The 11,847-nt window shown below is 35.3% G+C and overlaps 1 protein-coding gene across 1 annotated transcript; it reads right to left on the bottom strand.

Moving 5' to 3' along the window:
• Positions 1–1,613: 1,613 nt before the first annotated feature.
• GMNN (geminin DNA replication inhibitor) lies at positions 1,614–11,135 on the bottom strand. The gene is made up of 6 exons (XM_007949816.2): positions 11,085–11,135; positions 7,865–7,942; positions 7,066–7,207; positions 4,497–4,579; positions 3,865–3,975; positions 1,614–1,778 (listed from the first exon to the last, which is right to left on the bottom strand). Exons 1-6 carry the CDS (start codon positions 11,133–11,135, stop codon positions 1,614–1,616), a joined length of 630 nt encoding a protein of 209 aa, XP_007948007.1.
• Between the last annotated feature and the right edge of the window lie 712 nt (positions 11,136–11,847).

Genomic DNA, 11,847 nt, shown 5'->3' with positions numbered 1-11,847 from the left:
ATTTAGCAGTTACCTATGTAGTTTTAATTTGCTTTTCCCTAGTTACTGATATTGAGTGGCTTTTAATGTGCTTAGTTGCCTTCTGTTTAAATCATTTGAATTATTCTCAAAATTGGGTTAGTTCCTCTACTGAGTTATAAAAGTTCTTCAGAAAGATACATAGGTAGATAGAAACCCTTTTCCAGATGTTTTACTTTCTCCCAGTCTGTGGCTTGCCTTTTCTTTGTCTTTCCAAGAGACTTTAGTTTTCATTTAAGTTAGTAAGTTTAATTTTCTGGTATAGTTCTTGCTTTTCATGTCTTATTTGAGAAATCTTCCCAAACCTAAGGTCAAAGATTTTTTTCTCTTATATATTTATTTCAAATGGCCAATAAGCAACCACGTGGATTTAGTAGCTACCATATTGGACAGTACAGGTGTTTTCATCATCTCAGAAAGTTCTATTAGATGATGCTGTCATAGATTAATAACAGCTTCTAATTTTTAAGCATTTAGTTCAGGTTTCAATTCTCACAATAACACTGTGAAGTGAGCTGGTGGTGCAGTGACTAAGGCATTTGACTGCTAACCAGAAGGATGGCAGTTCAAACCCACCATCCACGCCATAGGACAACAGGCAATCTACTTTCGTAAAGATTTACTGCTTCAGAAACCCAATGGGGGTCGCTATGAGTCAGAATTGACTCGATGGCAGTGGGTCTGGGTTTGGTTTATCTCAATATTAGAGATGAGAAAATTAAGAATCTGAGGGTAATCTATACAAAGGTACCTGTATGCTTCTTTCAGAACTTCCTCAATCTCAGTGCTGTATACTTTGCAATTTCCCCCTATTTTGTCTTTTTCTTCCTTTAAAACATAGTTCATATAGGAAATCACTAATCTCACCCTATTATTAGTCTCTCGATATTTATATACTCTGTAACTATATCAGTGTGTGTAACGTGTGAATACAGAAAGCTTCAAAACCCTCAACTATTCTCGCCATCTCTTCCTTGGGAATTTCACCTGCCCCCACTTTAGAGGATTAATTATCACCATCACCCATCATTTTAAGCCACCCAAGCCTTTACCTGATTAATCAGTTACTTGAGGAGCTTTGGAAAAAATAGATTTTTATGCTCCATTTCAAAAACTACTCAAGAAGAATAGTATCTAGGATGAAGTCTGAGAATCAACAATACCTCCAGTGACTTTGAGGTGTAACCAGGTTTGGTCTTGTCTAAATAGGGATACACTCATTTTCCTCATTTCTTCTAAGATAGTTAGCAGAGGAATAGAAAGAAAACAATATAAAAGCATAGAAAAAGAAAAGTTTTCTACAGACTTCTTATAGTTCCTTCCATCAAGATATACACAATGCTTCTTAATAGGAGATTTAAGTTTATTTATCATATACACAAGTCATACCAAACAAGTGAGAAAATGCTATTTACATAAAACACAAATTAAAAATACATAGTATTTGTATTTTGATACAATAATACAGTCACAGGATTCAAATAAGTCAGTCTGATTCCAGAGTTTTCATTATATAGTTATTTACTCTGTTACAAAGAACTATAGAGGAGGTAAGTTTCGGCAGTGTATTTCTGGAGAGTCAAATATTAATGAATTCATATACAAGGCTTTGCATCTGTAGAGGAAGATACAATTTCTTCAGCACATGTACCATTTTCTGAGTCATCATCCACTTCAGAATCCTCACCAGTTTCTTCTTCAGACTCAAATTCCTGACTATCAGATGATTCAAAGTTATCCAGAGGTTCATCTTTCAGTCTCTTTCAAAGAATAAACCAGTAATTTATTACAAAAACTTTAAAACACATGTCCATTATCAGCATACTGGTACAGCTGACCCTTATAGCTGTAATGAGGTTCTTTGGGCCACGCTCATCGATTACATGCATTTACAAGCAGTCAAGTGTCTATTACCCTCAATCATATTTCAGCAAAGTCAGTGTTTACTGATTTGCTTATTTTTTTAAGCACTGAAATGCTTTAGTATAAAATTTAAATCAGTACTTCTCTATCTGCACGGAAGGACTAGTTTTTCTAATTTCCAGTGCACTCTGGACCAATACTTTTACAGCAGTTAAGACAGCTTCTACAGTACCTCTAAATAAAAACTTCAAGCATTAATTCTGACATAGCCCTAACATGTAAGGCAGCAACTCAGGACATGGAATTTTGACTTGAAAAACTTTCTTCCTATCAGCAAGATGGACTTCTTTACAAACATGAATAACTCTTTTTTTTTTTTTTTTTAAATTAGGATTTGGGTGAAGATTTACAGAGTAAATTCACTTTTCATACAGCAGTTCACATATACTTTGTCTCACGTCATTGACCAAAATTTATAATGCAGCAGCTCCCCTCCCACTTCCTCCCCATAGTTACCTCCTCCCAGTGTCCATCCCTTCATACTCTTTTGCACCCTGAGCTATCTCCCTGTGCATAAGCAGCCCTTCCTTCTCCCATGATTGTTCTCTCCAGGGCGTGTGTCTACTTGAGGTAAATGTTTAACTCACATGCCTGTACTTTTTTTGGCTGGAAACCAGTTGTGGGTTCAATTCCAGACCTGAAGGGCAGCTAGGGGCCATAGTCTCAGTGGTTACACCAGGCTCTATTGGACCAGCAAACCTGGTTCCCACCTTTTTTTTTTTTTTGCCTCCAAATGATTTTGAGTTTTGTACCACATTGTTCTTCCTCTTTATGCAGGATCTCCTACATCCCTTCCAAGTGGATGGCAGTGGTAGCTGGGCACCATCTAGTTCTTCTGGTCTCATAGTTGTATAGGTTGCAGATTGGATGGTGTACCAGTCGCTAGGACTGATTGTTTCCATTAATTTTGGTTTTCTTCTTTCTTCTTGACGAGGAGAGACCCGTTGTTGCATCTAGATGGCAGCTTCCTAGCTTTTAAGGTCCCAGTCACTACTCGCCAAAGTAGTAGGTGGAACAATGTTTTGTATAGTATGTTATGCCAATTTGAGATTGATGTCCCCTGTGACTATGGTCCCAAGCCCGCAGGATCAACTACTCGGTCCCTCTGGGTAGGTGGCTGTCACCAAGTAATGACCATAACCTTGCCCCTTGTCAGCTCTACTATACACCTGAGAATTCTGATCATTCACATGAACTTATAGGCCCATTGTCTGCCAACCCTATATATGATCTTGGATACACTCTCCATTTAGACATACCTAATTGTTTAGCTTGTTCACCCATCTATCCGTCCCTATACCCAAAACATGAATAACTCTTAAGACTTATTTTAGGTAAGACTAATAGTAACAATCATCAAGTTAATTATTAGAAACCCATTAGCTATTTCCAAATTTTAAAAAAAGAAAAAGGTAAAACTACCAAACTTATTTAGCACATCAATTAACGGTTTTATAAATGACGCTAAAAAAACACTAGATAAAAGTAAAAACTGCTTTAAAAACGTGGCAACTACAAAATATAATCTTCCATTATTTTCTCCTATTTTTAATATAGAAGTTGACTCCTTTCTATAACTCTATCAGAAAACAGGTGTTCTATTGCTTTATAATATATAAGTAACAGCTCAATTATTGGGCTCCTACTACATGCCAGGCACTTCTCTCAACTTTCCATGTATTGTAACTTATTTAATTCTCATAGCAAACCTATGAAGTAGGCAGTATTGTTCCCATTTTACAGATGAAGAAAATAAAGCCCTGACAGAATAAGTAACCTACTTGATTCATAGTGCTAGGCAAGGAGCTATCACTCAAACCCAGGTAATCTGATTCCAGAGCTGAAACACTGATACAATACTCCTTCAACTTCATAGAAAAAATAAGATGATTTTGCAATAAGATGAATGTTAAAAATACCTACCTCTATCACTTCAGCCATATACTGCACATGTTCTGCTACTTCTGCCAATTCTTTGTTCTCTTTTTTCAAGCGGGCAATTTCATTGTCCTTTTCTTCAATTTCTTTATGAAGCTATATAACATAAATAGAGTTCAGTATTCCATAGATATGGATATGCTATAAACCAAACCTTAAGCCTCCAAGTATATAATTAATAAAGTCCTAATCAAAATGGTATCTTTGTCTCTCTACACAACAAGCTTCTTTTTGTAAAATAATTCTAACAGTGCTGCTTTTCTCATTATACTTTCTTAGGCCAACATTAAGGAGCTCTGGTGGCGCATTCAGCTGCTAACCAAAAGGTCAGCAGTTTGAACCCACCAGCCACTCCACAGAACAAAGATGTGGCAGTCTGCTTCCATAAAGATTTACAGCCTTGGAAACCCTATGGGACAGCTCTGCTATGTCTTAAAGGGTTGCTATGAGTCAGAATTGACTCTATTGCTGTGGGTGTGGGTGTGGGTTTGGGTTTGGTTTGGTTACACCGCCATTACAGCTAGCTTATATTGTCCTAAATAAATAAGCCAAGCAGCAGAAGGAAAACAATCCCAGAATTTTTAAATATGCCACAAATAGTTATACTCAGTAAATACCTTCTCATTTTCCTTAAGGGCTTCATAGAGAGCCTTCCTCCGTTTTTCTGCTACTTCTTTCCAATACTGAGAGGATGGATTTTCTGAAATAAATTGATGTTTTACATGTTGACATGTTATATGCTAATTTCTTCCTATTTAAAAATGATTTCCAGTCTTATTCAGTTAGTACAACCCATATTACTCAGTCCCACCCAGTTTTAGAAGATTAGATAACAAAATCAATGTTTTTCTATTTTTCCAACATTTTATTTTTAAATATTTCAATCCTTCAGAGGAGTTGCAACAAAAATGCAATAAACATACATATCATCTGTCCCTAAATTGATAGAAAATTTTACAGTATCTGCTTTGTGTGTTTGTGTGTGTTTATCTGGTTGTTAAACAGACATTTTTTAAAGATGGAGATCAGTGTTTTATACACTGTCCTTAAATTTGGCTTTGCCTATTTCTATGATTAGATTCAAACAAAGTATTTTTGGCAGAAATATTGCCTAAGTATGTTGTGTCTTCAGTGTATCACAGGAAGGACAGGATGCCAATGTCATAAATGGGAAATGTTAATTTTGATCATTTGGTTAACAAACTATCTATCAGATTTCTCCCTTGTAAGGATAGCTTTTGCCTTAGTATTTAAACAATGACCTGCAGGGTAAACTTCTCAGTCTATGAATTATCTGTTCCATAATGACCTTTCATGCAATTTTAACTCTGTAGATGTTTCTTGTTTAAATCTATTCTACAGTGAATGAAAAATGGTAATCTTCTATTTATATAATTCCCTCTACATTCTGTAACTGGCATTCTCTAGTAAGAATTTTCTCTAGCCCAATTTAAAAAAATAATCAGCAATATGGACTCATGTGTGCTTTTTTTGTTCATTGCATTATAAGCCATTCTGGTCATTATTCATTTTAATGTTTAATTGTCCCAAATACAGCTAGTAAAAAAACCCCTTCAATTAACTATTATGCTTTTATGTCCATCAGTTTTTCAGTAGCTCTTTATATTCAGGCACTAGATATTCCAGGCTCATCTAGTTTTCCCAGCCCTAGTCCTGAGATCAGCCTGTTCTCTAAGGAGCTTATAGTAGAGAACAATGTTTACAAACTAAGAACTGGACACTAGGTGTGGTCCTTGCTATTGGGGTGTCATTTGTTTTTAAGCTTCTTTAGGAGCAAAGCTAGGAAATACACCTTTTTAAAAAAACATTCGTTTACACTTATAATCCCAGTTCCAATTCAACAACACAGGGTTCTTCCTTTCCTTTCCCAATCCATATTTTTATCTGCCTTCACCATATTATGACCTGGCTCCTAACATCAACATACTACTCATTAGTCTAAACCTAAAATATATACAAAACAGTTTCAGAACTGCTGTACCATTATCACTGTAAACAACAAGCTTAAAATAACTTTATTAAGATTTCTTGTAGTTCTTTTTCTTAACATTATATCCCACACTAAGGGTCTACAGTCAGAGTTCTATGGTCAAGTGATACGAATTTAATTTTCTTCCTTCTATGTGGTTATTTAGCAATATGTTATATAGTTGTTTGCTTCTCCATTTAACTTTAGTGTTGTCCCACCTACCATTGTTGATTTAATTTTAACCAAATCAGTTAAGTGTCACAATTTATTCCACAATGTTACTAAAGATCTTTCCACCTTTCCTAATTGTGGGTAATAAAACCCTACTGTCTATTAATCTTTTTCCTTATTGCCTTCCAGGTAACTCAGAATGATCCCAAATGTCCTAACGACCTTAACCAAGTCAATTAATTTTTCTAGGCTTCAGTTTTCTCATCAGTTACAGTATCAAATGACTAACAGATAATACAGATGTAATAATCTTACATAATGCTTATAAGACATTATTAGCTTTCTCTTTTGATTGCTGCTGCCAGTGCATTAAAAACTACTACTTATTATGGGTATAGTTCTCATTCATCTTCACTGCCTTTACTTTGGGCATGTTTCCACTAGTTCCCTTACTTCACATTCTCCTGGAATATTAAAATTGTTATTAATTCAAAATCATTCTCTACACATTTTTTTCTTCTGAAAAAGCCTGTTTCCCATCTTGTAAAGTCTTACAAGGCAATACAGTATCAGAGCTGCCATTTAACCAACTACCTCTTTCCTTAATATTTCACCCACATTTGGATCTTAAAAAACAAATGTTCTTATCTGTCCAATTAGTAAGAAAACACAAAATATACAAATGAAGAATCTAACATTTTTCCAGTGAAGAGGCTATGGGCTGTATTATTTTTAACAGTATAATACAAACTCACTGCCATTAAGTCAATTATGACTCACAGCAACCCCATCACAGAGAGTCGAACTGCCCCATTGGGTTTCTAAGGTTGTAAATCTTTATAGAAGCAGAAACCCCATCCTTTTCCCATGAAGCAGCTAGTGGGTTTGAACCACCAGCCTTCTGGTTAGCAGCCGGATGCTTTAACCGTAGCACCACCAGAATTCCTTAACAGTATAATAAATATATATTATCCTTGTATTGTAACTAAAAAAATTTAAGATAAAAGTTATATATTTTTACATACCTTTAATCATAAGATCAAATGCTTCTTGGGTGACTCCTCCAAGATTTTTATTTTCACTATTTTCTGGGACAATAACAGAGCTGGAAGTCTTAGATGTTAACTGGCTATTCCCATGTTTCTTTTTGGATAAGCCTTTGACCAACTATAATGGAAATACATAAATCAATCTCATTTATTTTGATTTACTGAATAGAAAAGTTGGATGTTTTGGCATTTATGTATCAAAAATAGAGAAGTCTTTTTTTTTTTTTTTTTTTTAAGTCTTTGGTTCTCCTTTTTTAAAATTATACAACTCAAAACTAAACACATAGTTAAACTTTAGGAATTTTATTTGCAGCAAACTTTTTCAACAGAGCTGGATCTAACAAAAACAAAAAACAAAAAACAAACTAAACCTCAGCTGAAATTATTTTACTGTATTTAAATAATTTAGTACCATGGAAAGGCAACAGTCTCAACCTGCCAAAGTCTAGACATCCTCATTCATGATTCCATCATTTCCATAGAAAGATAAATGGAAGAATCTAACATTCTATTCTCAGAACATCATTATCTTATAGAATAAGATAGTGTAAGTTATTATACTATTGCAGTTTCACTAGAGGTATTCATACAAATTTGGAGCTTTCTAAGTTGAACAATTAAACAAAAACCACTTCTTTGGGGAATATCTAATTGTAACTCTTAAATTATATCCAAATTTCACTGATTTATTATTTCTAACCAAGAAAATGTTAAAAATATTTTTAATGCAGAGGTTTTTATTTCGTCTATCCCTTTCTAACCCAATAATGCATACCTCACATTCTCTTCCAACAAGAGATCCGGCTGCTGATGGTTGAATCATCTTTAGAGTTCTTCTTGGGACAGGACTATTCTAAAAGTCAAATTAATTCATTATTTAGTTACTGAGTTTCTATATAGACTATCATTGTCTGAGTTCTACTATAATTTGGAAGAAGGAAAAAGAAATGCTCAGAATGCTAACATTTGTCCTGTTATATAACTATATAACGCCATATGGATAATAAAGAGACTGACAATCAACTGGAAAATTTATTTTTTTCTCTAAAATTTTAATATAGTTTTTAAAAAATTCTTAAGAATGGATCAAATCACTCAAACCTGACAAACAAACAAGTAACTTTTCTCCTCCCACTTCAATATATACTCTTGCTAAAATATAACCAGTTTGTCAACTAATTATATCCAGTTAAAATAAAAATATAACAAAATTACTAAGCTCTAATATTTCATATCACATGTGATGAAACTCTAGTACCACAGGAATATCTGTATTCCTCCTTAGAATGCTCTTACAGCAACTAAAACTTATAGGTACTCCACTTTTATAAAAAACAAACATTAATGGCAGAAATTAAAAAAAGAGGTAAATGAGAGGGGAAAAGGTTAATCATTTGCACTGCAAAAATACTTCTTCCCCTTATCAAAAGGATTCATCTCAAAATTCCTTTAAATCATGAATATTCCCTAACACATTCATACGTATTCACAAAAAATATTAAGTTTCAAGCACATACTTCATAGAAAACAAGGTACACATGTAAAAAATACTCCCCCCAACCACCTGCTCACAGAAGCAATTTTGCTTCAAGCCCATTCATGAGGAAACAGCTAAAAGTTCCGTGAGGTAAAATTATAATACTCTAATATGCCCAAGCTATTGCTTTGGAAACAGTATCTATCGCCTTCCTTGTAATATTTAAATACCTTCCTGTATATTTCCTGATTTGAAAGCTTTATTTTTGCAAAAAAAATCATTAGTTATACTGCCACCATGGGATAGCAAACAATGGTGAACACTCAAACAAGGTTAGCAAGAACATGATACCATACCAGCGTGAGAAAGTTACTGATTCCACACTGTACTTCACATGACAAGAGTTCACCTTTCCCACGGTAAAGTTTCTACTGCTGATTATTTACCTCACTATTTAATTGAAGAACAAATGCCAGATACTCTGAGAACAAATATTATACCAACATTTCAGATATAATTTAGATTACAGATTAGTCAACAGCCTCCAGACAAATAGAAGAAAATAACTTTGGAATCTTAATAGAAGGTATTAATTTATATAAATGCTTGCTATTAATAATGGCCAAAGAAACCAGGAAAGTAATTGTCACCAAAAAAAAAAAAAAACCACTCCTAAGATTTAAATTTTACACATGTAAACTAATGCTTTATAACATCTGGCTCTAAAAAATATAATACTGTTATTATCATTCTCTCTATACAGATCATGCATAAAAACAATATTCTTTAGAGCCAGAAAGATTCTCACATATTAGTGGTTCTTAACCTTTTTTGAAAACAGCCTGAGATGCTATGAACCTTCTCCCAAAAAAATGCACATTCACACAGAATTTTGAATACAATCAATAAGGAATGCAGGGATCTTAGACTAAAACTCACTCTTACAGATCTAATTCTAGTCCAATTCCCATTTCACTGCTAACCAGAAGGTTACAGTTCAAACACACCAACCACTGTGTGGAAGGAAGATGGGGCAATCTGCCTCCGTAAAGATTTGTTGTTGTTGCTGTTGTTATGTGCCGTCGAGTCGGACCCGACTCATAGAGACCCCTGCTTGGGTTTCCAAGGCAGTATTACTACGGAAGTAGATTGCCCCATCTTCCTTCCCAGGAGTGGCTGGTGGGTTTGAACCACCAGCCTTCTGGTTAGCAGTCAAGTGCCTTAGGCACTATGCTACCAGAGCTCCTCCGTAAAGATTTACTGCCTTTGAAATCCAATGAGGGTCCCTATGAGTGACAACTGACTCGATGGCACTGAGTTTGTTTTTTTTAGCTTATAGATGAGTAAACTCAGGCAGAGATGCTTTATAACTCACTCCAGGTAATAATTTCGGAAGCAGAACTGAACCAAACAGAAGATCCAACTAATGTTAATAAAATCCTGAAATGTAAGAGTAAAAACAAAGCAGTATTATATCTTAGATATAGAAAACCCTACGGAATCCACTAAAAAACTATTAAAAGTAGAAAGTAAGTTCAGCAAGTTTGCAGGATATAAAATGAAGATACAAACATCAATTGTATAGAAATTCCAGCTGAGTTTTCTGCAGAAATTGACAGGCTGATTCTAAAACTCATATCAAATTCAGAGGACCCAGAATAGCCAACACAACCTTGAAAAAGAACAAAACTTGAGAACTCACATTTCCCAATTTCAAAACTATAAAGCTGCAATAATCAATATGATGTGATACTGGCATAAAAAGAAACGTATAGATCAATGGAAAAGAATCGAGAGTCCAAAAATAAACCTTTATATTTATTGTTGTTGTTGTTATGTGCCGTCGAGTCAGCCCTGACTCATAGCGACCCCTCCTTGGGTTTCCGAGGCAGTATCACTACAGAAGTAGGATTGCCCAACCTTACTTCCCAGGAGTTGCTGGTGGGTTTGAACCACCAGCCTTTGGTTAGCAGTCAAGTGCCTTAGGCACTATGCTAAGAGAGCGCCTTACATTTATAGTCAACTGATTTTCAACAAGGATGCTAAGATATTGAAACTTGTGATTAGCCAGTATTTTAAGAAAAGCAATATTAAGTCAGATAATCACAAATCCCAACATTATTACTAGTGACACACCAACAACATTGGATGGCTGTCAAAAATAGCCCTTAGGTAATAAAGGGCCAAGTTTAACCCAAGGCCATTGAGTCAATTCTGACTCACAGCAACACTGTAAGACAAAGTGGAACTGCCTCATAGGGTTTCCAAGGCTGCAATCTATGGAATCTGTCACATCTTTCTCCTATGGAGTTGCTGGTGGGTTTGAACCAACAAACTTTCTATTAGCACCCAAGTTCTTTACCACTGAGTCACCCTACTATTCATGTCCTCTGACTTAAAATGCAGTAATTTAAAAATTACAGAAATTGTATAAATCAGATTTAATTTCTCCAAACCATGTCACAATCTTTCAAATCTCATGCTTCCTGCAACAGATTAAAGTCATTCTGTCACATACCTTTACATTCTCTTGGAGTCCTTCTTGTTTCTGCTTCATAATAGGATTCATTATACAGTGGTGAAGCACAGAGACTAGTAACTGAAAAATAGAATATTGTTTGCATCTGAGGGTAGAGTCTGGATTTTTTACTGAAAATACAGTCATAAAAATCATAGTAAATACTGTGTGTGGAACTACTCACCTTTTCCCACTCTACCCATGCTCAGCCCTATTAATAACAGGGTGAATAAAGTTAAAGTCAACAACACCATTGGAAGCAGCAGTCAAGATATCAGATGACATATAGCATTGGGCAAATCTGATGCAAAAGACCTCTTTCAAGTGCTGAAGAGCTCAGATGTCTCCTTGAAGACCAACGTTCACCTAACCCAAGCCACGGTTTTCAATTGACTCATATGCATATGAGAACTGGACAAGGAATAAGAAGACGGAAGAGTTGATGCTTTTGAGTTGTGGTGTTGGCAAAGAATGCTGAAAGTACCATGGACCGCTAAAAGAACTAACAGGTCTGTCTTGGAAGAAGTGCAGCTGGAATTCTCCTTGGAAGTGAGAATGGCCAGACTTTGTCTCACCTACTTTGGTCATGTTGTTAGAAGGGACCATTCCCTGGAAAAGGATATCATGCTTGGTAAAGTGGAGGGTCAATAAAAAAGTGGAAGGCCCTCAACAAGATGGATTGACACAGTAGCTACAACAATGGGCTCAGGTATAGCAAAGATTGTGGGGGTGGCACAGGACCGGGCAGTGTTCAGTTCTGCTG

This window comes from Orycteropus afer, unplaced genomic scaffold (assembly GCF_000298275.1).
Source record: "Orycteropus afer afer isolate SDZICR_OR568_19922 unplaced genomic scaffold, OryAfe1.0 scaffold00255, whole genome shotgun sequence".
Lineage (NCBI taxonomy): Eukaryota > Metazoa > Chordata > Mammalia > Tubulidentata > Orycteropodidae > Orycteropus > Orycteropus afer.
This window is presented reverse-complemented; position numbering and strand designations above follow the sequence as displayed.